The sequence below is a fragment of the Balaenoptera acutorostrata genome, chromosome X, assembly GCF_949987535.1.
Source record: "Balaenoptera acutorostrata chromosome X, mBalAcu1.1, whole genome shotgun sequence".
Lineage (NCBI taxonomy): Eukaryota > Metazoa > Chordata > Mammalia > Artiodactyla > Balaenopteridae > Balaenoptera > Balaenoptera acutorostrata.
The window spans coordinates 112455278-112481281 of record NC_080085.1 but is presented as its reverse complement, the minus strand read 5'-3'; the positions used below and the strand labels follow the sequence as shown (position 1 = coordinate 112481281).

At 45.6% G+C, this 26004-nt stretch overlaps 1 protein-coding gene across 4 annotated transcripts in view; it reads right to left on the bottom strand.

Moving 5' to 3' along the window:
- Positions 1-12866: 12866 nt before the first annotated feature.
- OCRL (OCRL inositol polyphosphate-5-phosphatase) overlaps positions 12867-26004 on the bottom strand; it is a 56319-nt gene continuing 43181 nt past the window's right edge. For 3 of the 4 annotated variants that reach the window (XM_057538508.1, XM_057538511.1, XM_057538509.1), the window contains exons 19-24: positions 21073-21096; positions 18143-18259; positions 17130-17214; positions 16412-16539; positions 15546-15657; positions 12867-15332 (exon numbers count right to left, since the gene is read on the bottom strand). In XM_057538508.1, the coding sequence (XP_057394491.1) occupies positions 15208-15332; positions 15546-15657; positions 16412-16539; positions 17130-17214; positions 18143-18259; positions 21073-21096 (591 nt within the window). In that variant the 3' untranslated portion in view covers positions 12867-15207. The remainder of the gene's footprint in view (positions 15333-15545; positions 15658-16411; positions 16540-17129; positions 17215-18142; positions 18260-21072; positions 21097-26004) is intronic. The other variant, XM_057538510.1, reaches the window with a different exon arrangement.

The following is a 26004-nucleotide window of genomic DNA, read 5'->3' as shown; positions in this document are numbered from 1 at the left end:
AAAGGCCCCTCTGAAAATAGGATAACATTTGGGACACGGCATGGACCTTAAACAACATGCAATCCCACCCTTTTATTTTTCTAAAGATGCAGCCGAGCGCCCCCTCGTGGAGTATGTTGCCCAAGCCAGTCTGACTTGTCCCTCGGGCCTCTTTGCCCTGGGCCCAGAACTTCACAATCCTGGCGGTCCACCAAGGGACTCGGGGAGTTTCTAAAAATCCCATGCCCAGGACTCCACCCTGGGCCAATTAAATTATTCTCTCACGGTGTGGGGATTGGGCATCAGCGTTTTTTAAGCTCTCAAGTGGTTCTCAAGTGCAGGATCACTGCCCTAGGCCAAGAAACTCACTGATTTAGCCCATTTGTAACAGCACGGTAATAATTGGACAGTAAGACGTCCAGCCCGTGCTCTTGTTATGCAATTACTTTTGTGTGTTGTCCAGATTCTGAATGGTGTCTATTTTCATGCCTTAACTTCACAAGCCTGTATTCTGTTAATTTGATTAACACAGAACACTTTACGCTAACTTTGCTGGCGGCATTAATATCGCATTCTCGTGTGCCACACTCCTTTAGTAGAGGCATACGATTTAGCTTAGTCCTCACATCACATTTGTACCCTGCGGTAAGCCTTCATGAGAGAGTGAAAATTGTCGAGTGATGCGGCCACTTTTCTGTATCTGGAGTTTTGCATTGTCGGGGTGCAGCAATGGCAGAGAATATCATGCACTTAATGGCTATTATCGTGATTATAATGTGGATACTGCAGTCGTAGTCACCAAAATCTGCCATTATGATGAACTGATCTAATATCTCTATTTATAAAGTCACAGGCTGGGCTCCATTCCCCCCGCCCCACCTCCAGCGTGATTGAGAACAGGCTTAATTCCTAGAGGGGCTCGTCAGCCTTGCTGAGGTTTAGCTCTAGCCTGCAGAGAGCATAGTCATCACTCATCAGGGTTATCAGAGGAAAACAAGATGGATCAATATATATCATCACTACTGGAGGAGGGGAAAATCCAACAGGTTTAGAGTAAACGATGTGCTGAAGGGATTCCCTGATGGTCCAGTGGTTAGGACTCCTCGCTTTCACTGCAAGGGGCATGGGTTCAATCCCTGGTCGGGGAACTACGATCCCACGTGCCAAGCGGCACGGCCAAAAAGTAAAAATAAATAAATTCTGCAGAAAAAAAAAAAGAAGAAATCTTGCCATTTGCGACAACATGGATGAACCTTGACAGTATTACACTAAGTGAAATAAGTCAGACAGAGAAAGACAATACCGTATGATTTTACTCATATATGGAATATAAGAAACAAACAAACAAAATGAGAGAAATGGACAGACCAATCCAAACAAAAACAAACGCGTGGATACAGAGAACAGAGTAGTGGTTACCAGAGGGGAAGTAGGAGGAGGGCAGAATAGGTAAAGGGGATCAACTGTATGGTGATGATTGGAAACTAAAGTTTTGGTGGTGAGCACGCTGTAGTGTGTACAGAAGTTGAAATATAATGTTGTCGATGTGAAACTTATATAATGTTATAAGCCAGTGTTATCTCAATGAAAAATACAACAACCCCTCGAGGGAGCCGAGGACTGGAGGGAGCCTGAGTCCCTGGCTGCTTCTTGGAGCACGCGCCTCGCTCACCTTCCTCTGGACTTCATCGACGTGAAACAGAATAAGTGTCCAGCTTAGACCACTGTAACTTTGGGCTTTCTGTCACATGCCATCCAACTTATTCCTGAATCATAGACATTATATATAGCTTTGCTTCTAGGGAAGAAGAGGGTCTGCTGGTCTGATGCTTTTTCACCCGCCCTCCCACACCCCAGGGACAAGAGGAGAATCCTCAAAGCTTCCGGAGAGAAAAGGCAGGAAACATACCAAGATTCAAGAGTCAGAATTGCATGAGTTCCCCAACAGCGACACTAAAAGGTAGAAGGCAATACAGCAATGCATTCAAAATGCTGAAGGAAAACTTCCTCCAAACCAGAATTTTATACCCAACCGAAGTTTAGATATGGAATGAACTTAAGAGTTCATTGGCTACGTGACCTGCTTTGGTCATTGGAATGCGGGCAGAAGAGACACGTGTCACTTCGGAGCAGGAGCATGAGGGTCATCTCTGGTGAGCCGCATCCTCTTCTCCTCTGGCTTGAGACTGGTGATGTTCCAGACAAAAGCTGCTCCATCCCCTGGGTCCTGGGGAAAGGACGAGGCACAGCACAGAGCTACAGGCAACCCATGAGGGACATGTAACAGGCCGGAGAAATGTTTCTTGTTGGAAGCCAGCGAGGCGTTGGGGCCATATGTTACCACACCGTAACTTAACCTCGGGTGACATACAAAGGGGTGACCTAGAAAAGAGAAAAATATGAGATAAAGGAAAAGGGACCCAACAGAGGAAAAAGAAGGAAGATCCCGGCGCAAGAGAACAGGTGGTCCATATTGGAGCAGGAGGGCGTAGGATTCCTGGAGGGATGTTTAATGAAGTAGATAAAATGACTCAGTTACCTGAGGTGCTGGAATATATTGAGAGTAGAGTAACATTTCTAGCAGAGACTCTGGAAAAGACATGGGTAATAGGTGTATAGATAATCAAGCAAATAAAGACTAAGACAATTATCAACTCAGAGACAAAAGAAAAGTTGAAGCAAAGTAATGTATTCATAGGACACTGGATGGCTAGGTTGTGAAAAATATTCTCATGGAAATAATGTAAAAATAGATTAAATTAACAAAATTAAAACAACTATATCAGGGGAAATGCTTCCGTGTGTGTGTGTGCGTGTGTGTGTGTGCATGTGTGTGTGTGTGCTGGAAAAGTTTCTGTAATTTTTTTTTTAACATCTTTATTGGAGTATAATTGCTTTACAATGGTGTGTTAGTTTCTCCTTTATAACAAAGTGAATCAGCTGTACGTATACATACATCCCCATATCTCCTCCCTCTTGCGTCTCCCTCCCACCCCTCCCTATCCCACCCCTCTAGGTGGTCACAAAGCACCGAGCTGATCTCCCTGTGCTATGCGGCTGCTTCCCACTAGCTATCTATTTTGCACCCTAATTCTTTCCTAATTTTCTCCTTTCCATTTTGTTTTCGCTTTCTGGACTCCCTTTAGTTAGATGTAGTACGTTCTGGAACGAACCCCTAACTTTTCTCTTTTCGCTCCCATTTTTCTACCTCCTGTTTGGCTCTGTTTTCTAGAAGATGGTCTCGACTGTATCTTCCAATACTTCTAAGGAAGGTTTGACCTATGACCTCGCGTTGCTGCCCCTTATAATGCAGACACTCAGTAGGGAGGAAGGAGAGAAATGATACTGGATATGGGGCCTGCCTGGCGGGCCGCACTTTTGTATCTTTGTTTACATCCCATATCTCATTCCTAGTGTTATTCGCGCCTTCCTCTTTTCCTTGATGAAATCTTTTTTAAAACAAAATCATTTGCGGGGGATGTATTGGCAGATTGCGGTGGACATATACACACTACTATATATAAAACAGATAACTAATGAAGACCTACTGTATAGCACAGGGCACTCTACTCCATACTCTGTCATGGCCTATATGGGAAAAGAATCTAAAAAAGAGTGGATATATGTGTATGTATAACTGACTCACTTTGCTGTACCCCTGAAACTAACGCAACATTGGACATCAGCTATAGTCCCATAAAAATGGTTTAAAACTCATTTTGGCTTCCTTGATTCTTTGTCTTGTATTTCTGCTATGCTTATTATTCTTTCCTTCTAATTCCTTTATCTTTGCTTACTATGAAATCTTTTTTATTGATTTTCCTTATTTTTTCTCCATACGTCAAGCACAGAAATTTCTGAAAACATAGACAAAAATAGAGAGTTAACAAAAGGCATAACGGCCAGTAATATTTTAGTGTAAGCATAATTTTGGTGTAAGCACTCTTCTGTGCATACACATGCCCAACGCACACACAGACATCTCTTTTTGGAAGAAAAAGTGTAATATTAAATATAGTTTTGTAGTTGTCTTTTACCTTTCATTTGATATTATGTTGTGAACCGTGCAGAGCCCCGACGTTTTCTTAAGCCCCGTGCTCAAATGCAGAGCCCCGACGTTTTCTTAAGCAGTCAGCAAAATCCTTTACCCCAAAGAAATCACACTCAGAGCCTCGAGGAGCAGAAGACATGTAGTCAGGGTCCCGGGAAGACGCCACTGCAAGCGGCTTCGGCCGACGCTGGGCGTGAATCTCGGGGGCGGGGACTCAGCGTTCATTTGCATAAGCAGAATGAAATGCAAACAATATATGTTCAAGTAAAGGCATAGTTTTCCTTTAAGCCTATTCTTTCAAAGAATGAGACTTCAGTCACTTAACTGGAAAGAGCTGTTGCAAGCTCTTGACCCGAGTTTACGTTCACCCTCACTGTACAAGGTGTCCCAATCTCCTTGGCGTTGTCTCCCAAGACCCCTTACATTAGATGCCTCGCATCTGCTTCTCAGCATGGGTGAATCTTTTGAGTTTTTCAGAAGATTTACCGGCTGAGGAGCAGACCAGGTTGCAGTATTGCCTAATTTTTGGAAGCCTTGCGTTAGTAAGCAAGGCTGATCTGTGTGTATAAAGAATAGACTCAAAGAGAAAGCTGGTTGTTTGCTGAACGCGTCAGCCATGACATTCTGGGTGCAAAAGTTCACGGTTGTTTTGGATTCCGTTGGGCTTTCATTAAAAAAGGTTTTCTGCGCAGGTCTGATGCGTGGGAAGTGAGGGGCTCGTTTGCGGTCTGGAAGCACTTTGCGTGCCACCACCATGATTCGGTGTAAGTGGAATTGAAAAGAAACCTGGCAAGAAGTTAACAGGGACTTAGAAGTTAGAGCGACACGTTCCTACTGGAAGCGCCGCGGGTTTCACCTAGGGTTCGCGAGGTGCACTTTTTTTTTCTGCTTACGGGGTGTTTTGTGTGGTGTTTGGAAAAGTGGGTTTTTTTAACTCTGCAGCCGTAGTACTGGTTTTCGTGGTTCTTAACGTCCGGGGTTTGATTTTTCGCATGAGGTCGTTTGCTTGGCGTGTAAGGCTATGGAGATAGGTGTACTGGGTTTTTTGTTATTTTCCGCAAGATGTAATGATCGCGAGACCCACAGATGTTCTCGCGTTACTGTGGGTGCTGTTGTTCGGTGTGCTCCTCGGCTCATCACGGACTGTTGTATTTCCGTTTTCCGTTAAGAAGCGTTCGGCTTCAGTGCAGCCTGAGGCCCTCTGAACGCTATTGTTCTTGCACGTCCCACCTAGCTGGATGTGGGACATGACCTTCGATTCACCTCTCATTTTACTACGTAATGGTGATTTTCTTCCTAAGTAGTCGTATCATTTTAGACTCCCTATGAGAAAAATTGATCGAAGTGTATAGTTCACGTTTCATTTCCGTAATGCCAATTTTTGCTTTTTTGTCCAAAGAGATTGTAGCAGCGTTCACTCGCCAGCACTATCACATGCTGAGCAGCTCCTGTTTTCAGGCTTTTACAGTTTTTAAAAAAAAATAAATTTATATATTTGCTTATTTGTGGCTGCGTTGGGTCTTCGTTGCGGTACGCGATATTCTCATTCCGGTGGCTTCTCTTGTTGCGGAGCTGGGGCTCTCAGCGCGGGGGCTTCAGTAGTTGTGGCTCACGGGCTCTAGAGCGTGGGCTCAGTAGTTGTGGCGCACAGGCTTAGTTGCTCCAGGGCATGAGGGCTCTTCCCTGACCAGGGCACGAACCTGTGTCCCTTGCATTGCCAGGTGGATTTCTAAGCACTGCGCGACCGGGGAAGTCCCTCAGGCTTTTTACAAGTTTTGACCATCTGGTAGGTATGAAATCCGTCGTTTAAAGCACCGGCATAGAATTGCACTGTGTGGATTGAGCCATCACTTGTTCAAATCAAGGTTCCGGTCCAGGGCATGTAGATAGTTTTCCAATTTTTACATTTCATAACCAAAGCAGTGGTTGTCCAATTACTTCCTTAGAATAAGTTCCAGGAGTGGAACTACTGGACTGAATGTTCCCACACATTAAAATTTTTGATCCGTATTACCCAGCTGCCATTCGGCAAGCTTTTACAAGTTTATATTCCCATCTACAGTACTTGCATGCCTTTCCCCCCATACCCGTTTCAAAAGCAGCTTTAAAAAAAAAAAATCTAAGTGATGTATATACCTAATGTTAAAGGTCAAATGACACAAGGCTTTCAGAGGAGCAAAACTCCGAACTGCTTTTCCCCATCCCAATGCCCACTTCCCAGAAACCACCATTTTACAGCCTTAGCAGTTTCATCTGTTTGCTTCTCTATCTCATAATACGCTCATACTGCTCTTTCTTCATTTTGTTATAAACTGTGGCAGACTCAGCTAGTTGCCCACCCTGATACCAATTTCTTCCTCAGCCTTCAGAGGTAGCTCAGAATTCCTGAGCCTTCCCAGGGTTCTGAAGCATTAAAATGTCCTGGTAATCACCTGGCTGCTGCTAGCCGCTCTGCTGTTTTGGGGGATTTTTTTTTGTTTGTTTTGTTTTTTGTTTTTTGTTTTTTGTTTTTTTAAATTTATTTATTTTATTTATTTTTGGCTGTGTTGGGTCTTCGTCTCTGTGCGAGGGCCCTCTCTAGTTGCGGCAAGCGGGGGCCACTCCCCATCACGGCGCGCGGGCCTCTCACCATCGCGGCCTCTCTTGTTGCGGAGCACAGGCTCAGTAATTGTGGCTCACGGGCCCAGCCGCTCCGCGGCACGTGGGATCCTCCCAGACCAGGGCCCGAACCCGCGTCCCCTGCATTAGCAGGCAGACTCTCAACCACTGCGCCACCTGGGAAGCCCTTTTTTTGTTTTTTAATAAATTTTATTTATTTATCTGTCTATCTATCTATCTATTCATTTTTGGCTGCATTGGGTCTTCCTTGCTGTGCGCGGACTGTCTCTAGTTGCGGTGAGCGGGGGCTACTCTTCGTTGCGGGGCGCGGGCTTCTCATTGCAGTGGCTTCTCTTGTTGCGTGCAGAGCAGAGACCGTAGGCGCGCGGGCTTCAGTAGTTGTGGCACGCGGGCTCAGTAGTTGTGGCTCGCGGGCTCTAGAGCACAGGCTCAGTAGTTGTGGCGCACGGGCTTACTTGCTCCAGGGCGTGTGGGATCTTCCCGGACCAGGGCTGGAACCTGTGTTCCCTGCATTGGCAGGCGGATTCTTAACCACTGCGCCACCAGGGAAGCCCTGCTCTCCCCCTTTTGTCAATATGAATTTATCAGTTTTCTTTTTATTCCTTTACTGTCATTTAGTGGGGTTTTGTGGATGCCGTGGAGATAAATGGATGTATTTAATCTACCATTTTCAACCTGAAATCCCAAGATCCTGTAGATTTCATTTCTCATTTTAATATTACGATTTTTTTTTTTGGCCGCGCCACACAGCTTGCGGGATCTCAGTTCCCCGACGACGGATGGAACCCGTGCCCCCTGAAGTGGAAGCTCAGAGTCCCAACCACCGGACGGCCAGGGAATTCCTGATACTGTAGATTTTAGAAAATTGAAAAGAAACCCTCTGAAAACGATTAGAACAGGATGCATTTTACAAAGGCCCCTCTGAAAATAGGATAACATTTGGGACACGGCATGGACCTTAAACAACATGCAATCCCACCCTTTTATTTTTCTAAGGACGCAGCCGAGCGCCCCCTCGTGGAGTATGTTGCCCAAGCCAGTCTGACTTGTCCCTCGGGCCTCTTTGCCCTGGGCCCAGAACTTCACAATCCTGGCGGTCCACCAAGGGACTCGGGGAGTTTCTAAAAATCCCATGCCCAGGACTCCACCCTGGGCCAATTAAATTATTCTCTCACGGTGTGGGGATTGGGCATCAGCGTTTTTTAAGCTCTCAAGTGGTTCTCAAGTGCAGGATCACTGCCCTAGGCCAAGAAACTCACTGATTTAGCCCATTTGTAACAGCACGGTAATAATTGGACAGTAAGACGTCCAGCCCGTGCTCTTGTTATGCAATTACTTTTGTGTGTTGTCCAGATTCTGAATGGTGTCTATTTTCATGCCTTAACTTCACAAGCCTGTATTCTGTTAATTTGATTAACACAGAACACTTTACGCTAACTTTGCTGGCGGCATTAATATCGCATTCTCGTGTGCCACACTCCTTTAGTAGAGGCATACGATTTAGCTTAGTCCTCACATCACATTTGTACCCTGCGGTAAGCCTTCATGAGAGAGTGAAAATTGTCGAGTGATGCGGCCACTTTTCTGTATCTGGAGTTTTGCATTGTCGGGGTGCAGCAATGGCAGAGAATATCATGCACTTAATGGCTATTATCGTGATTATAATGTGGATACTGCAGTCGTAGTCACCAAAATCTGCCATTATGATGAACTGATCTAATATCTCTATTTATAAAGTCACAGGCTGGGCTCCATTCCCCCCGCCCCACCTCCAGCGTGATTGAGAACAGGCTTAATTCCTAGAGGGGCTCGTCAGCCTTGCTGAGGTTTAGCTCTAGCCTGCAGAGAGCATAGTCATCACTCATCAGGGTTATCAGAGGAAAACAAGATGGATCAATATATATCATCACTACTGGAGGAGGGGAAAATCCAACAGGTTTAGAGTAAACGATGTGCTGAGGGGATTCCCTGATGGTCACGCCCCGGTGGCTGTGTTTGAGAACACAAATTTTGGTCTTGGGTCATATTCTGGTCTGCCACTAGCCAAGTACCAAGTTAGGTAGGCTCTCTGAGCCTCAGTTTTTTTCACCTGTGAAAGTGGGATAACGTGGTACCCTATAAGGTGGTTGTCAAGGCTAAAGGTGAGGTTAAGTGTTTTCGTACAGCATCTGGGATGCATGCTAGCTATAGTTATTAGTTATTATTACTATTATTACGATTTGGAGAGGGAGCATAAATCATATGAGTCCCAAATAAAGCCATCATGCCTTCCTGCTGCACGGCGAATAAAAGGCAGCCTCCTTCCCCGGGCTCTGTACGTGATCAGCTCCCTGCCTGCCTCTCGCCCAGCACGCCTCGTACCCCAAACTGTGTTTTGCCTGGCTGTTCCCTGAACTCGGCAAGCTCCTTTGCTGCCTTAGGACCTTTGCATTTGCTCTTTCCTTTGTTTGGAAGGTTTTTTGCCAGATCTTGTGCAGCTAGCTTTTTTGTGGGACAGGTGGGTGTATATACTGTGTAATCTTCATTCAAATCAATATATGGGATCTTTTGGCTTCCTGAGATTTAGGTCTCAGCTCAAACATCACCACCTCAAAGCAACCATCCGTGACCAAGTCACCTTGCCGTGCCCTCTGGCACATCACCCTGCTTTACTCTCTCCAGAGCTCTCATCATGATCTCCAGTTACCTTGTGCACGGTTTATTTTTATGTCTGTCTACCCCATCCCGCCCCACCCTCCTAGAGAAAGCACCGAGAGAGCAGCCACTTTACTGTGTTTACTTCTATATCCTCAGCACCTTGAACAGCATCTGGCGCACAGGAGACACTCAACAAATACTTGAGTGAATAGTTGATGTAGAAGATGCAAAAGGAGGGGTGATGGTGACAGGAGCACGGCCAGTAAGGGTGGGAGGAGGTGGGGTGGAGGAGCTGGCCTTGGCAGGGAGGACCACTTACTTCCAAGACAGGCGGGAAGGGGGAGGGATGAGGGGAAGCTGGAGACATTTTGATATGCAGCGCAGGGCTTCGAGAGGGCTGCTTCGGCTGACCGCTTTGACATTTTCACAAACGAAAGGGTGCAGTCACCTGCTGGGAGCTGAAGGGCAGCGGAAGAGGGGTCTGGCCTTTGAGGCTAGTAGAGGGTTTTGGAATAATTATACTAGCTGCCATTTATTTAGCACTTATGCACCAGGCACTGTTCCAAGCCGTTTAAACATATTAGCTGATTTCATCTCTTGACAATTCTATGAGGAGAGGCACTATCATTACTTCCATTTTAAGATGTGGAAATTGAGGTCCAGGGAAGTCAATTAACTTTTTCCCAAGGTCAGACATCTAAGATGTAGCAGAGCTGGGATTTGAACCCAGGCTGTCTGGCTGTTGGAGCCTGTGTGAAAAACCACTACAATTCCCTGCCTCCCTGGTCCCTGAGGTGCGGGTCTATGAAGGGTCAGCTAGAGATGAAGAGGAGGACTGTGGAATGAATGGTACATGGCAGGCCCAGGGGCAGCCAGCCAGCCAGCCAGCCAGCATGCTGTGCCAGGAACCCAGGAATGGGAGCAAAGAGAGTGAATGGGTCGGGAGAGGGGGGTGGTGGTGACTCAGGGTTAAGCATGGCAAAGACGGAGGCTGAGGCATTCTGAAGTGCACGAGGGAAGGGGTTTCTGGGGAGAGAAAACAGTATGTGCAAAGGCCCTGAGGTGGGAAAGAGCTTAGCCCATTGGGAGGAGTGAAAGGACAGCGTCAGAGTACAGTGGCAGGGGGCAGGGGAGGGTGGCTGGGAGGCATTCCAACAGTCCACGGTGGAGCCGAGGCATTGGTACTTTGTAAAGTACCCCAGGTTATGCAGCCAGAGTTGAGAACCACTGATTTAGACCTATTTCCAGGTGATGCTGGTTTGGGGCGCACATTTTGAGAAACATGCTCTAGATGATTCTAATGAGTAGCCAAGGTCGAGAACCATTCACTGAACAGCACAGAGCCATGGCTTCAAAGTGTGACTGAGAAACAGGCAAGGCCCTGGTCTCCTCTCAGGGAACCGGGGCATGGGAGTAGCTTCCACAGGACCGAGGCGAGGGAGAACGGAGCATTGGTTGGGAAAGAATGAACTTGGGTGAGGAGCAGCAAAGGTGGAAACTAAAGGGGGGCTTTATCCAAGGGGCAGGCGAAGGAAGAAGGGCTAGAAACCAGGCACTGAGGCCAGGGCACAGTGGCGCAGGAAGGAGCAAAAGGAGGCTGATGGGGAGGGGGGGGGGACGGGCAGAACTGCAGGTGGGGTTCCCGAGGTTCAAGGCTCACAGCAGCCAGCTGTCCCATGCTGGTGATGGCAGCTCATTATTCATCGTTTAGTTTACACTTCACCCCCACTCTCCAAAAGATGGGTGGCCAAACTCTGAAATACGGAAGTATGGAAGGTGACGCGATGGCGTGTGGTGGGGGAAGGGGGACAGGCTGAGCACGGGGTCAGAATTTACTGAGCTGACAAGGTTGTCAACATCAAGTGAGATCCCGAAAGCCTAGGGCAGTGTGGCAGAGCCAGGGTCATACGGTATGGTGCGGAGCTAGGGGCAGCAGGGACTGGTTAACGTCTCCCCAGCACCCACTACGTGCCGGGTAGCATGCTTGCCACTTCCTTTCTTTCTCATTTAATAATGCAAGGCCTGGTGGGCCATGGGAAAGTTTGGATTTTCTTCTTAAATGCACTGGGAAGTCACTGGAGGGTTTTTAAGAGGGAAGTGGTGAGACTGACGTAGCTAAGTCATATAAGATCAGTACTATGCCCACCCCATCTGACAGGCCAGGAAACTAGAAGTTAGCTAGTCCAGGATCATGCGTAAGGAGGTGGCGGCAGAACCCAGATTGAAACCAGGCCCCTCTGAGATAAAGCAATTCGGGTAAAGTGTTAACAGTTGGTGAGCACAGGTTAGAGGTCTAGGGTGTTCACTGTTCCCTTCTTTCAATTTTTCTATATGTTTGAAAAATTTTGTAAAAAAATTAGAAAAAAGAACCAGGTCTAACTCCAAAGCTGAAGCTCTTTTTTCCCACTATGCCATGCCATGTCACTAACCTAAGTGACATTAAGTCACTCATTGTCCCCTCTGAGCCTGACTTTGCCCATCAGAACAACGAGATTGGATCAGATCACCACCAAGGTTCTCTCCCTAACATTTCATGGTGATCTCGCCATGGCAGCATGTGGCTTTAGATCATTAGGCTACACTAAGAGCCAGGTCTTCAACCTGCCCTGCGGTCAGGAAGGCCCTCCCGGGTCTCCTGTAACAGCAGCCAGGGATGCGGTTTCTAACCTCTGGGAAGGCAGTCACTGAGGCTGCTCTGCCACACCGCCCACTGCTGTGTACAAACTGCTGGCCGTCAGTCTCCGTCCACTGGGGGGAATCACTCGCAAAAGGGAACACCTTCTTCTGCCAAGGCTTCGGGTGGGGCTAGAAAAACCGTTCATGACAACACTGAATCAGCACATGCATCAGGGTCAAGTTCACAGTCAGAGGGGACTGGAAAAGGGCCCTGGTTGACAAGCAGCCTCCAGCTGAGGCCTCTTCAGTCTCGAAGGGAAAGGAATCAGAACGCCCAAATCCATACTAGAGATCGGCGGCGGCAGGGGAATAAGGACCATGCTCCAATTAGGGATCTCCTCTTAAAGTCTCAGAGTTCAGATTAGAGCCAAAAAAGAAAAAGCACAATTAAATTTATGGACTTTGTCACCCCAAGAGGTAATATAAGTTCAAAACTGATTTTTCAAAAGTTGCAAAATGAATTACGTGAAAACAGGTTCTTCGGGAGGCATGTCTACACTATGGAGGCTATGTTGCCAAGGCCAACTGGGTTCTCCCAAAATGTGGACAGCGAAGTTTGTCAGATTCCTGGGGCTGGCGCGATCATGGATCTGACCCAGTGTGACATTTATGGGCATTAAGAATCAACATCTTTTCTCCTAACAGTGTTATTTTGTTGCCTGAATCCCCAGGGTCAAAACAAGAATCCTTGGCTGGCCTCTGAAAGCACTGTGACTGCTTTATTAATCTCTGAAAATATGTGGCTTCTTCTCCTCTCCAAGGGCAAATATACTGAGAATTCTTACGGTATTTCCCTGTAAGACAGGAAATGACAGCCCAGGCGTAGCGGTGGGGACTGCAGCAGTCGAGTGGGACCCAGTGACATAAGCCTCCCTCCTCAGTTCTTCCTAAGATCACATTTAGGTTTTTCACACAACATATATTTATTCAGAAAAAAAAAATTGCAATAAATTATAATAAAAAAGATGACATGAAATACAGAATCCCACTAGCAGCTTTGCCTAGTGACCAAGACATTTGGGGGAAATACAACAAACAATTACAGAGTAAGAATCAGGAAACAGTGAAAGGGAGACTAATAGCAACATCACCACGTGGGGTTGAACTGCTTCTTCCCTAAAACGATAGATGCAGAGTCCTCCCCTACCAGCTGGATCTAAACTCCTTACTTCAGAGGCGCTAGGAAATAGTACATGAGAGGTACTTAGGAATTAGAGGGTGGGGCTGAAGTAGGCACAGCAGGGAAGCAGATTTCTTATGTCTGCTCTATTTCTTGTCCCCCCTCCCTAGAGATTGTCTAAAACCCTCAACCCTGTGTACATCCCAGGACCAGAGCTGGAAAGAAGGTTGAGGCAGGAAAGCAACTGAGTGCATCTGCCTTCTGGAGAGTGAGCCGGATGCCGCACACAGCCCCACTAACCACACCCCTGACCACCTGAAGGCCCCAGGAGGCAGCAGACTGGAAATGTGTCTAGGACAGGCGTTTCCCTGTCTGTGTGCTACGACCTTGCCCCAGCTTCTACCATCTGCCTCTCCAGCGACCCCTTTCTGGACTAATGGAGATGACAATGCTGTTCTGCTCAGTCTGCCATTAACTAAGCTCAACACCCAGCCCCTGGCCTAACAGATCTGCAGCTATTTGGCAACCAGTAACTTGACTCCTACTTCTGTAATTCCCAATCAGGAGAGGCTTTAGCCAGAATATCACAGGATACATACCTTTTCTTCCCCCAAAGGACTCAACGCATAAGAGATGGGAGAATTGGAGAACCACTCATGGCGGTGCTTCCGCGGCTCTCTCCTTTGATGCTCTAGAAGAGTCAATGCCCAAGACCACACACAGAGCCTATACATGAGGCTCCTGGGATTTCATGTGAACATGTGACAGTGAGTCAACTCAGGGTGGTTTTAATGAAAGAAAACCAGGAGGAAGCTAACTGCATCAGGCAGTTTTGCAGTCAGTGGCTGGTGGCTGGTTTGCCAACCAACATAGATTAATTTTTTTTAAAAAGGGCTGCCCCGCAGGAGCTTGAGTAAATGACAAGCTCAGAGGGTTGTCTTGGGCGGGAGAGAAGGTGCTTGGTTCATCCTACTGCACAGTCTCTTTTACACAGCACTGGAGAAGGTGACTGGGAGCTAAGGGCAGCTGGTTGTAGAGCCCAGAGTCAGTCCTGATGAGGGAGCGGGTGACATCTGCCCCTGGTACTTCAGAAGACCGGAGAGGGGGGTTCTAAGGGTTATCCTCAATGCCCCTGCTGGGGGAAGGAGCAGTTTCCACAGAGAGGCCCACTTGAGGTGCAGCCTCCCTTTTTGACTGTGGTACAAGTGTTGCTCTGGAGGTGGATTTCTAAGTGGGGGATGGGCCCCACAGACACCCAGGATTGGTTCTCGTGTAAAATTTGAATAAGAACCAAAATGGATGGTAGGAAGCAGGACCTGTTGAGCATGAATATTCTCACTCTTGAAACACTCAAAGTGCTTCCACTCTGACTGTGATTCTCTCACATCAATGAGATGTCATCTCTAACAGTCCCTAACATTCTGCTACTAAGTGTGGTCTGAGACAAGAGAATATGGTTCCACCCATTGCAGATCCATAATAGGCCAATGTTAGAGAAATGTACAGATGCCATTGTAGTAGAGATGCACAAATGCATGTAACAACTACATGGAGATGGTTATCTCACTTTTGGAGACACCCAAGGAGTCACTAGCCTCACCCAGACTTCTTTTGACATGATAGTATTAGCAGAGTAGAGGGCAAAGGGGTGATAAGGGGAGGGGGTGGGGCCAAAGTGCTTTAGACGAAGGACTACAGACAAGTCTGAGCTACAGCAAGTAGTGCTTGTAGGCCTAGAACGGGAACATCTCAGAGTTTAGGCCTCGGGTGCTAAGGACAATCATGACAGCTGGGCAGGAGGGCAACAAACACATCCCCAGGTAAAGGAGTGTAAATACAGATTTCTTTGCCTTACAAAGAGAGAACACAAAAACACCAAAATATGGTAACTTTGGCTTGGCAATATAAGTCTAAAAGTATCTTGCTGCGTAGGATATGGTAAGGGAGGGATTAGGAAACTCGCTTCCTTTCGCACTAGAAACAGAACTTTTTCATGCCAACAGCCTCAAAATTCTGCAACAGACCCTTCCTGTGGCGTATCTTTTCAAAACATTCTGAAATACTTGGTGCCCAAGATCTTCCGCCTCTAGAATCTTGGAGAGTAGTAAGAGGAAAAGGCTTATTATTAGTCTTCATCACTCCCAAGCAGAAAACTCAGAAGGAACTGGGTAGCACGCTGGCGGTCACTTGGAGTCTGTCTTGCCATAAGGTTGGGTGGAGGCCTTAGGAGGAGACTAGTGAAGAGAGTAGCTAGAGGGCGAGAGAAAGAAAAGGGGAAAACCCTTGGTCAGACACAACCTAAGCGAAGCCTCAGGGATGGGGGCTGGGGGGCCAGGGAATGAGGGCAGTGGGAGGAAGTGACTGGCGCGGGCCTGGACACTAGGGAGGGAATACACGTGTGCACCGTACACGGACCGTCCCGACCAACGCCCCCGTGTGGCTGTTCTTGGGAAGTGCTCTTACCGATCATGTTGGCGCTGACGTTGTTGTACTCAGAGAATTTTAACAGTTCTCGAAGGAATGCCATCAAGTAACGAAAAACATTTCTGTGGCATCCTGGAAGCTGGGAAATCACCTGTTTTTTAAAAAAGGGGGTGGGCAGTGAGGATAACAGGTGGAGGAAGGGAGTAAGAAGAGCTCACAGCTGCCATAAAAGTAGTTTATAATCCAACCCTTACAGGACTCCTCCTTTATTTACTCATGACCAATATAGTACCTGTCAAATGATAACTCCTGAGGCAGAATGCTCATACTGTTTGGCCCCTGTCCACTCAATGAGCAGGTCACGCAGTTATCACACATTCACATGCACGCCCTACCTCAGGAGCAGATGGGTGTTAGCCTAGTCTTTTCCCATCTCCCTAGGCAGGTGGCTGTGGTTTTCTCTGCAATGCCATTTAGCATGGGTGGCAGCACCTCCCAATACTCACTAGTCTGATTCAGAGGTATTCTCAGCTATTGTGCATCAATATCATTTCAAGATTAAAAACAAACACCAAGAAGACAAAAAGGAAGGCTCACAAGTGTCACCCACCCTTCCTGGTCATGTCATCCAGAATCCCATGTACGATCTGTTTCACTAATCTTACCCCAGAGTAGAGGTATCCACCCTACTCAATAGGTCAACAGGAAAAGGGTGGCAAATATAATAGGAAATAACACAACCTAAAATTTAAGGGTCCCAACTCTCAGTGCTGGTGCCCTGCCATGAACAACAGATCCAGACCCATCCTATCACATAGCTGGCTGCCCAGCTGGTTTGGTAAAACTCAATGATTTCTCTGTGGGGGAACATGCCTCAGACACATTCTCGGAGCAATAAAATTCACCTGTCGGCAGATCCGGGGATCCTGAGCAGAGTCGAGGCATCGCTGATAGAGCTCATAACAGATGACAGGCTCTGGCAGGGCTTCCAGGAAAATGAGCAGCGCCTCAGCCACTGAGTGATTACTGCCAGCTGGATTGACTCCCGTCAAGGGAAAGAGGCTCCAAGGAAAAGGCCACGCTTAGACCCGATTTGCTCCCTTCCTCAAGCTCCCTCAGGGATGGTTTCCTTCCTCTTATTCAGAGCGCCCTGATCCTAATTGGGGTTTGATATTTTATTGGTCCAGGTATGCTGCAGCTGAATTGTTACAGAATTGATCAAAGACTCTTGGGAGGTTTGGCCCAACTTGAAGGTCAAGGGAATGTGGCCTGCAGAATGACAGTTCACACTAGAAACTAGTCACCAACGTTTCCCATCCTCCTCCCTGTCCTGGTGACAGGAGTGATCATTGGCTTAAAGCAGAACAGCACCATGGCTGTGGGCCCTATGTCCCATGCCAATTAAAAGTCGTCATTATCTAACCCTTGATTCCTTTTAGTAAGAGTCTGATAAGGAGAGAGGTCGAAAGTTTCTGAGAGGAATTAACTGTATAGTCAATGATTACCTTATAATAAAAGAGAGCTACAAAGAAAATAAAAATGGAAAAAAAATCAAATGTAGGTAGGAAGAAGAGTTTGGGCAAGTACACATCCAGCTTCCTAAGCCTTTGTCGAAAAGGATACGGATTGTCTTGGGAATGCTGGTATCCAGACAATCAATGATCTGCTGTAACTCCTCCTGCATTCCAGGGGTTTGGAACAGGTCCTCCTACCAAAGAGGTCACAATGAATGGAACATGGCAAAATGATCAGCACTAAGGTTCTGACGATCACCCAGGGCTCAGGAGAGCAGCAGGAAGCAAAGGGCAGGGTGAGGTGCATATTCGTGATTAGGAACACGAATATGTTCCTAACACATAAAAGGTGTGACAATGGCCCCTTTTCCCTTTATCATCTCTATAATCTGTCTGAAATTTTATTTCAAACTAGAAAATTATCTTCAAAGGTTTCAGCCTGTACCTGATATGGCAGGGGACTAGAGGACTCCATGGGGAGGCCAGGTGCTCCCACTTGTAGCCTCCTGACAAGTAGAAGGCAGAGTCCAAACACGGAACCACGTTCGAATACCGATACACAGAATGCTAGGGCAGGAGTAAAAGGGCATGTCCATACCAAACCTTGCCTTCAAGTTCTTCACTTTTCCATAGATAAGACAACATTATCTTTCAATTTAGTCCCAAGAAAGTTTTCTTTTTTGGAAGAATGGGTTAGGGGTGGCAGGTATTTTAGATAGGATTGAAAAGTGAGGACCAAATTAAAGAAATGGGCTTGAAGTTTGCTTTGGACTTTGAAATCTGCAATGCCTCCATGACAGCTAAAGCAGGCGTTACAGATTCAGGTGCTCAGCAGTCCAGGGGAAAGCATGTGTAGCCAGGAGACAGGGGAGGAGTTTGGCCCTGCTCCGCCATTACTCTTATGCCGTGGTCTTAGGTAAATCACCTAGCTTGCATGCTTCAGCTCTCACATCTGTAAACGGGGATACTTCCATCTGCCCAGGCAATCTGATATGACAGTGCTGCTCTGCGGAGGTGGCTTGGGAAAGTTAAAAGCACTGTATATACTGACGTGAGGTATTATCATTTCCCACTGGACTCACACACCTTCCAAAGTTGCAGGGCAGGCCCACTCTCACTCACCTGGTGACAGGCGTGTCTGAATAAGTGATCTACCAGGAGCCAGATCTCCTTGGGGACCTTAAGAGGTTTCTCACTGGCACCTTCATCCAAGGGAACCATCTGCAGCAGGGATTTCTCCTAATAGATAAAAAGGGGTGAGAATCCAAAGGGTCTCAATGAAAACTTCTGTGTGTAACAATCTCCCTCAAATTCTGCTTATGTGGGTATAATCTCATCTTCACCTCTTAAGACTTTTCATATTTTCTCACTGGGACACTCCTGGTCAGAAGGCATTCGATACAGATTCCCACAGTTAAATGATCTCCTTTTCTAGATGTTTCACTTAACCGTTAAGCATTCCACTTGGGTTTATTATGTTTATCACATGGATGCATTGTGTGCTGTAAATCCTTTCAAGGGTGACACTGAGAACCAGCAATACAGTCACGGTAGAGCCCACACACCACCGGAGACTCATGGACCATTAAATTACAATTGTCAACAGAGCACTTTGAGAGAGAGCAGCATCTACTTAGGTTTTTGTTGACTTTTTTTTGTTGTTGACTTTTAACTTATTCTTCTTTCAGGTCTTACCACAAATATCAGAGCTTGCATTGTTGATTTAAATGAGGTTCTCTGGTCCTCAGGAATGAAAGACAATTCACATTAGACCTACATACATGAATATTTCAGGCTTGATAGAAGGTCTAATCTTAAGGCACTAAAACTCAAAGTCTTAAGATCCAAAAATAGTAAACTGAATACAGCATACCAAGAGCCAGAAATACGACGAAAAGTCTAGGCTCTGAGTCCAGAAGTTATTCTTTATAGTAATAGCTCAGCAAAGATTTCTTGGGGCTTTGACTCCTTTCACCTAACTTTCTACTCTATGTTAGATTCTCCTGAAAGAATCTCAGAGGAAAACCCAGAAGTGACATAAATTAGATCAGTAACTAAATCTGAACTTGAAAATGGGGAATAAATTCAATTATCTTATGTTTATATAGTCAAATATAAATTATACCAAAAAGATATCTGAAATAGTTTAAAAGGCATCTGAAGGCAGCCTTCATAAAAAATCTAGTGGAGAAAATGGTGACGAATTTTTGGCATCTTCCCCCTCCTACACCTCCGGCTTAAGGTCATATATGATATATGTTCAAATTTAGGAAATGCTGTAAATTCGATCCACAACCCTTATTTAGCCGTGTCACTTTAAGGGAAAGAAGAGAAGCATTTCATTACTTCCAGATAGTGTGTATGCTAGAACAGAGCAGAGGGTTCTTCTTGACGTTCTGTTCTTCAGTACACACTGGTGACCTTTTAAAGCCACTGTGCGCCTTTCTAAGGGAATAAGGAAGAGAAGGCAGCATGACAGTTGGTTATCATTTAAAATCTATCTTCTTCACATTCGTTTTGCTTCCTTTCTTTCTTTCCCTGGGAATCTATCACTTGATATTCACGTTTCCTATAGTTGCCAGACCTTCTATCAGTGGCTCACCCACTAACTTCTTTCCAGTTGCAAGTATTAAATCCAGGCATCCAGATGATATCTGAGCCAAAACACTGTCCATAATGCACTCTGCTCACTTTCTGGACCAAGTGCAACACAGGTACAGATTCCTTAGCAGACACCTTCAAGCTTACCATATATAAATTATTCAGCACTGATTCATGTACTTTTTAAAAATCTGACATCCAATTAGCACTTTTCCTGTACTAAGGCATTAAGGCAACACAAGGCACTGTTCAAGATGAAAAGACACATGGCCTGCTATTAACAGGGAAGGGCTGGGAAGCAGAGCCGTCTCAATCCTCAGTGGTTTCAAAAGGTTAATAATATGCCAGTAGGTTATATACACCATCCACTATCCATTTTCAAATTCATGTGTGATAATATGAAATGTCATACTTGTATCTCTGAAGTCTAGAGAAAGATTATGCACAAGAAACAATACTTTTTAAAAAGTCCACAAATTATCCTGAACTCTAATTTTCAAAGGGAAACCAGGCATGCTTTGTCTTCTTCTTTCAATGGGACACATTTAGTGCCTGATAAGCTCACACTCTGTAACGTTAGCGCTATTAACTGAAGCACAAAAACAGTACACCATCTCCACCAACAAACTGCATTAAACTCCACCAAATGGGGAGGTCACGTTAGATACTGTGTGAAAGTGCTTTAAGAATGTTTTTCAAGCCCATGTTTCTCTACCGGATGGCCCTGTGTGGAGCCAGGCAGCCTCCAGCTTGAAGATGGAGAGGTGGCAAAGCACCGCAGAAGGAGCGTTCGCTCGGTTCCTTCACTGGGTATTCAGAAGACCCGGGTTCTAGTCCCCTCTGCCTCATGCCCCTGATGTCAGGAGCAGTATAACTTCAGCGAGGTTTTGAACCTTCTTGGGCCTTGGTTGTCTATTAGAATGGAGAAGACACCTTACCCTGTCTGAAGGCAGGGAGCTCTACCAGATGATCCCTTATGATCTCATTCAGCTCTAGGATTCTAGTCTATGATCTATTTCTTGATCGTACCTGTGTATTCTTTCAGTAATTACTATTATCACTTCCCCCAAATTACTCTTAATGCAACAGAAATTCACTTCTGCTTTTACTATTATCGGAAATGGAAAATGGCAAACGGTACCCTCCTCCATCTCACAAGCTTTCACATACATCAAGACAGCTCTTTAGTTACTTCTTATTTCAAAAATACAAATCTGGAACCTTGAGTCCTATTGCTTTTATGTACTGGGTCTCAATGACTTGACTGGTGCAGTAAAATAAATATCTTTCCTGTACTTCAGACACACTTAAAGACAGCTGGCAGGACTTTGGGGGATTCTCATGGAGTCAGAGGTGTCTGATGTGGGAAAGCCTCGGGATAAATTCCAGGGACCATGGCTAAATGTTAATCAAGCACAGGGAAACACAGAACCGCCAATGGATTGCATTACCTTTTCTAGGAAGCTGTCTTCTTCCTGAGAGCAAAGCAGGAAAAGAAAGTCATTGACAGATAGAAAATGATTAGAATTAATTAACAGAATTAGAAACAGATCAGTATTATTAGAACGCACTACCTCACTAGATACATATACTTTAAACAGCTTTAAATTCTTCAAATAAATCATGATTGTTGAAAATGGAACATATTCTCATATGCAAAGTTCTCTATCATGCATATTCAAATTTTGTGCAGCATATTGAGACTATCGCTCAAGAAACATACATGTCCAGTCCTAGACTTTTGTGTCCTTTGGCAGCTGCCAGCTGAGCCAGCCAAACACCCACTGATATTTCCTTTTCCCGTGCTGCCTGGAGGCAGGCCCTGCCGCTGTGCTGTGTGGCACCTCGCTCACCCTGACACCACTTCAGTGGAAGAACTTGGTTGTGAGCCCGACAGCGGCCATTCAGGAGATGGTAAGCTTCTCTCCTCTCCACTGCCATACCTCTCACCCTAGCTAGCCTCCCAAGCAGTATCTCACACTCCTTTCCATCGCCCGGTACTCTCTCCCCTCCTCAAGGGCCCCTAGAGTCCTCAAATATGGAAGTCCCTCTGAAATGCAAATTCATTTCATTTCAGACCTTTGTGGACCATAAGATCCATCATTATCCCCTACTGTGTTTTCCTATAGAGTATAAGAGAAAAAAGAGAAGCAGGGGAGAGGGAAGAAGGTACCTTTTTAATCGCCTCTGTCTTTTGTGCTATTATTACAATGTAACAATGACAACAGTGACAGTAACTACTGCCACCACTTAGGGGGCATCTGCCATGGAGCAGTAACTGCAATGTCATTTAGTCTACACATATGCACAATGTAGATATTATTCCCGTTTTACAGATGAGGAAACTGAGGCTCTGGGAGATTAAATCATTTGCCCACAGTCACACTATTATGTATTAAGTGGCAGAATCAGGATTAGAACTCAGGTCTGACTGACTCCACAGTCATTACCACTATGCTCCCTTAGATAACTCAAAACGGATAAACTGACTGCTTCTTAGACAGAGAGGCAGGGGAAAGCTTGGAGAATGTATTCTACTCCCAGCAGGCTAAAGACAGTTATAAAGCAGCAGGGTTAGTGGAAAGAGTACAGGCATGGGTGTCAGACGGTCCTGGGTACAAATCTTCATGCTACCTCTTATTATTTCATACAGACTGCAGGCAAGTTAGTAAACTTCATAGAGCCTCAGTTTCTTCATCTCTAAAACAGGGATAATAACATTTACCTCACAGGGACAGGGAAGCAGTCTAAAACACAGGGGGTGTGGGGCAGTGGTGGCGCAGTATGCCAGCAGCAGGCGTGGTCTCTCAAAGCTCCCTGCACCTCCCCAGCAACTCCCAATCCCGCCATGGGCCGCCAAGAACTTGGATATAAATCCCACGTCTCGGTCTGAGAGTAAAAGGAAGAATCCTGATCTTACCGTCACAGATGTGCAGGAGGTTGGAGGTGGGGAAATATGTGTTCCCTGATACTCCAAGTAGTAACGCTGAATGCATTTGTCCCAAATGACTGTTATATATGCTGGGTAGGGTTTTTAGTATTATTAGGTACATTATGAATTAAACATGCTTTTGTAGGTTTACCTAGACTTTTAAATACCATATATAGAATGAAATAAAAATAATCAGAGTAACAGTGCTTTAAAAAGTATACAATATTCATAGTATTGTAATTATAACACTTTTTAATGTGGAAGTTAATTCTGAGTGCCAAACACCTAATTTAACTAAATTTTGGAGCACAACCTTTTTTAAAATTTAGAACTACTTATTAACAAATAGAGAATCTGCTTGTCTGACAGACTTCTCTATTTTCCCTCCTATGAATATGTGCCACATGATATGATGAGTAAAACCAGGCAGAGTTTTTATATACTAACCTGTCAAACCAAGCCCTCCAAAAGGTTTTCTTCAGGCATTGACTATCTACCAGTGCAAGGCATTGAGCTAAATGTCTTTGAGGGGTAGGGGGGGTATGAAAAGTGAGGCTACAGAGAGGGGAAAGACACGGTCCCTGACTCGGGTTTACAATTGAATTGGGGTAAGGATTCCCAGAATTTATGGCCTGGCACTACTGTAATTCACCAATATGAGTTCTCAATAAATGGTTAAAACAAACAAACAAACAAACAAAAAAACAGGGGTTCAAAGGAAAGAGAGATGGCTTTCAACTGGGGCTGTCAGGGGACTTTTTCACAATGGTGATGCAACCTAACTAGCCCTTGAAAGATTCACAGGATTTTAAAGCGCAGAAATGGGGTGGGGACATTACAAGTGGGAGGGGACAGAAATAAACAAAGGTGCAGAGAAGGTAGATCACAAGGTGAGATTAGGGAAGAGTTAGTCATCTGGTTCGTGGGGAGCAGGAGGGAATAATGAGAAAAATAGTAGGAAATAAATCTAGAAAGGTGTGTTGAAGTCAGACTTTGCTGGACCTTGAACGACAGGTAAAGCAATCTGGATTGTACTCAGCAGGCGTGGGGGAGCCACACGTCTAACTTTAAGCAAGGAAGTGATAGGCCCCAAAGCTGTATTACAGAAAGATCAGTCCGACAGCCCTGAAGAGGGAAAATAGAAGGCTAGGGAAATAGAGGTGAAGGGAATCGTTAAAAGGCTATCGAGGTAGGTCAAACAGGAGAGAGCAAGCACCTCAACTAATAATGGGAACATAATATTTTTTAAAAAATGAATGGGGCTTCCCTGGTGGTGCAGTGGTTAAGAATTTGCCTGCCAATGCAGGGGACACGGGTTCGAGCCCTGGTCCGGGAAGATCCCACATGCCGCGGAGCAACTAAGCCCTCAACTAAGTTGTGCGCCACAACTACTGAGCCTGCACTCTAGAGCCTGCGAGCCACAACTACTGAGCCTGTGTGCCACAACTACTGGAGCCTGCGTGCTTAGGGCCTATGCTCCACAGCAAGAGAAGCCACCGCAATGAGAAGCTCACGCACTGCAATGAAGAGCAGCCCCCTGCTCGCCGCAACTAGAGAAAAGCCCGTGTGCAGCAACAAAGACCCAACGCAGCCAAAAATAAAATACAATTAAAAATAATACAATAAAGAATTATTTAAAGAAATGAATGGATACAAGAGAAAACTCTGAAATCAAAAGGACTTTGATACTGGTTGGAGGGGCAGCAGATTTACACTGACAGTTTACTTCTCTGGTTTCAGGCATAAAGTAGGCATAAATTATATTTATTTCAAGTCTAGGTTCAACTCTGAAAATAGAAACACCACTTAGCTCCCACTAATAAAGAGCATTCTCTTAAGGTAGTCCTAAGGTTGCTGCTAATCACTTAGTTCAACTGACTTGCCCACTCTCTGCAAAAGGCTACGTGTTGATCACATTAAAAGGGAAAAGCGTTCAGGAGTCCCCAGTGGGGCAACACTGGCATACTACAAATGCACTGCAAATCATTCTTCATCCCAGCATTCACCCTTAGAGGAATTTTCCCAGTAGTAAATGCAGCTAAAATCATGTAAAAAGAGTCATTTAGAGGCAGATTCAAATTTAAAAATAAAAAGCAGAAAACTGAATGGATACTGAAGTTCTAGAAAGGATTCGTTCATGTGAAATATAAAAAGAAACACAAACCATACACTTAACAGGATAAGAAATGGGTCATTAGATCAGTAAGACAAAGTAAACACCTACTTGGAGAGATCACTGGGGACAATTAATCACCAAGTTGTTATTCATGTTATTTCAAATTTTTGATATTGTTCTCCTAATAGACATGTCCCCACGCAAATACAGCTGGTTCCCCCATCCCTCAACTTTTTTCACCTCTGTATTTACAAGCCAAACCTTTAACTGGTGGGTTCAAGCCTGGCCTCCTCTCTACTAGTCCAGTCTACATGCAAACCAGAATGTTCCTCCAAATGTGTCCATTTACAGCCACATACAACTCATTAAAGACTTCCGGTGGATCTAGATGCCCTCTGGCTCCAGTATAAACTCATCTGCTGACTTCAAGATTCTCTATCCCCTGGGACTTCCCTGGTGGCCCAGTGGGTAAGACTCCACACTCCCAACGCAGGGGGCCTGGGTTCGATCCCTGGACAGGGAATTAGGTCCCGCCTGCATGCCACAACTAAGAAGCCCACATGCTGCAAGTGAAGATCCCACATGCCACAACTAAGACCCGGTGCAGCCAAAATAAATAAATAAATAATAAATACTAAAAAAAAGAGCAAAAGTGTTAATTTAAAAAGAAAGAAAGGGACTTCCCTGGTGGCGCAGTGGTTAAGAATCCACCTGCCAACGCAGGGGACACGGGTTCGATCCCTGGTCCGGGAAGATCCCATATGCCATGAAGCAACTAAGCCCATGTGCCACAACTACAGAGCTTGCACTCTAAAGCTCGCGAGCCACAACTACTGAGCCTGCGCGCCACAACTACTGAAGCCTGTACACCCTACAGCCCGCGCACAGCAACTACTGAGTCCATGCACCGCAACTACCGAAGCCCACATGCCTAGAGCCCGTGCTCCACAAGAGAAGCCACTGCAGTGAGAAGCCCGTGCACCGCAACGAAGAGTAGCCCCTGCTCACCACAACTAGAGAAAGCCCGCGTGCAGCAACGAAGACCCAATGCAGCCAAAAATAAAATATAATAAAATAAGTTTAAAAAATAACATAAAACAGAGTAATAACATATTTAAATATTTTTAAAAAAACCTCTCTATCCACTGCTCCCACCCTACTTAACCAGCTTCACACACCAAAACAGGCTGAATCTGAGACTGATTTTCACAGAGATTAGCTGGTCAATCAATAAGCTTTTATAGCATATAAGGGCTTGAGTAAACAGCACAGGAAAGGAATCTATTGTTGATACAAATTACAAGCTCCACAACTCTCATTCTAAGTGACTTTCCA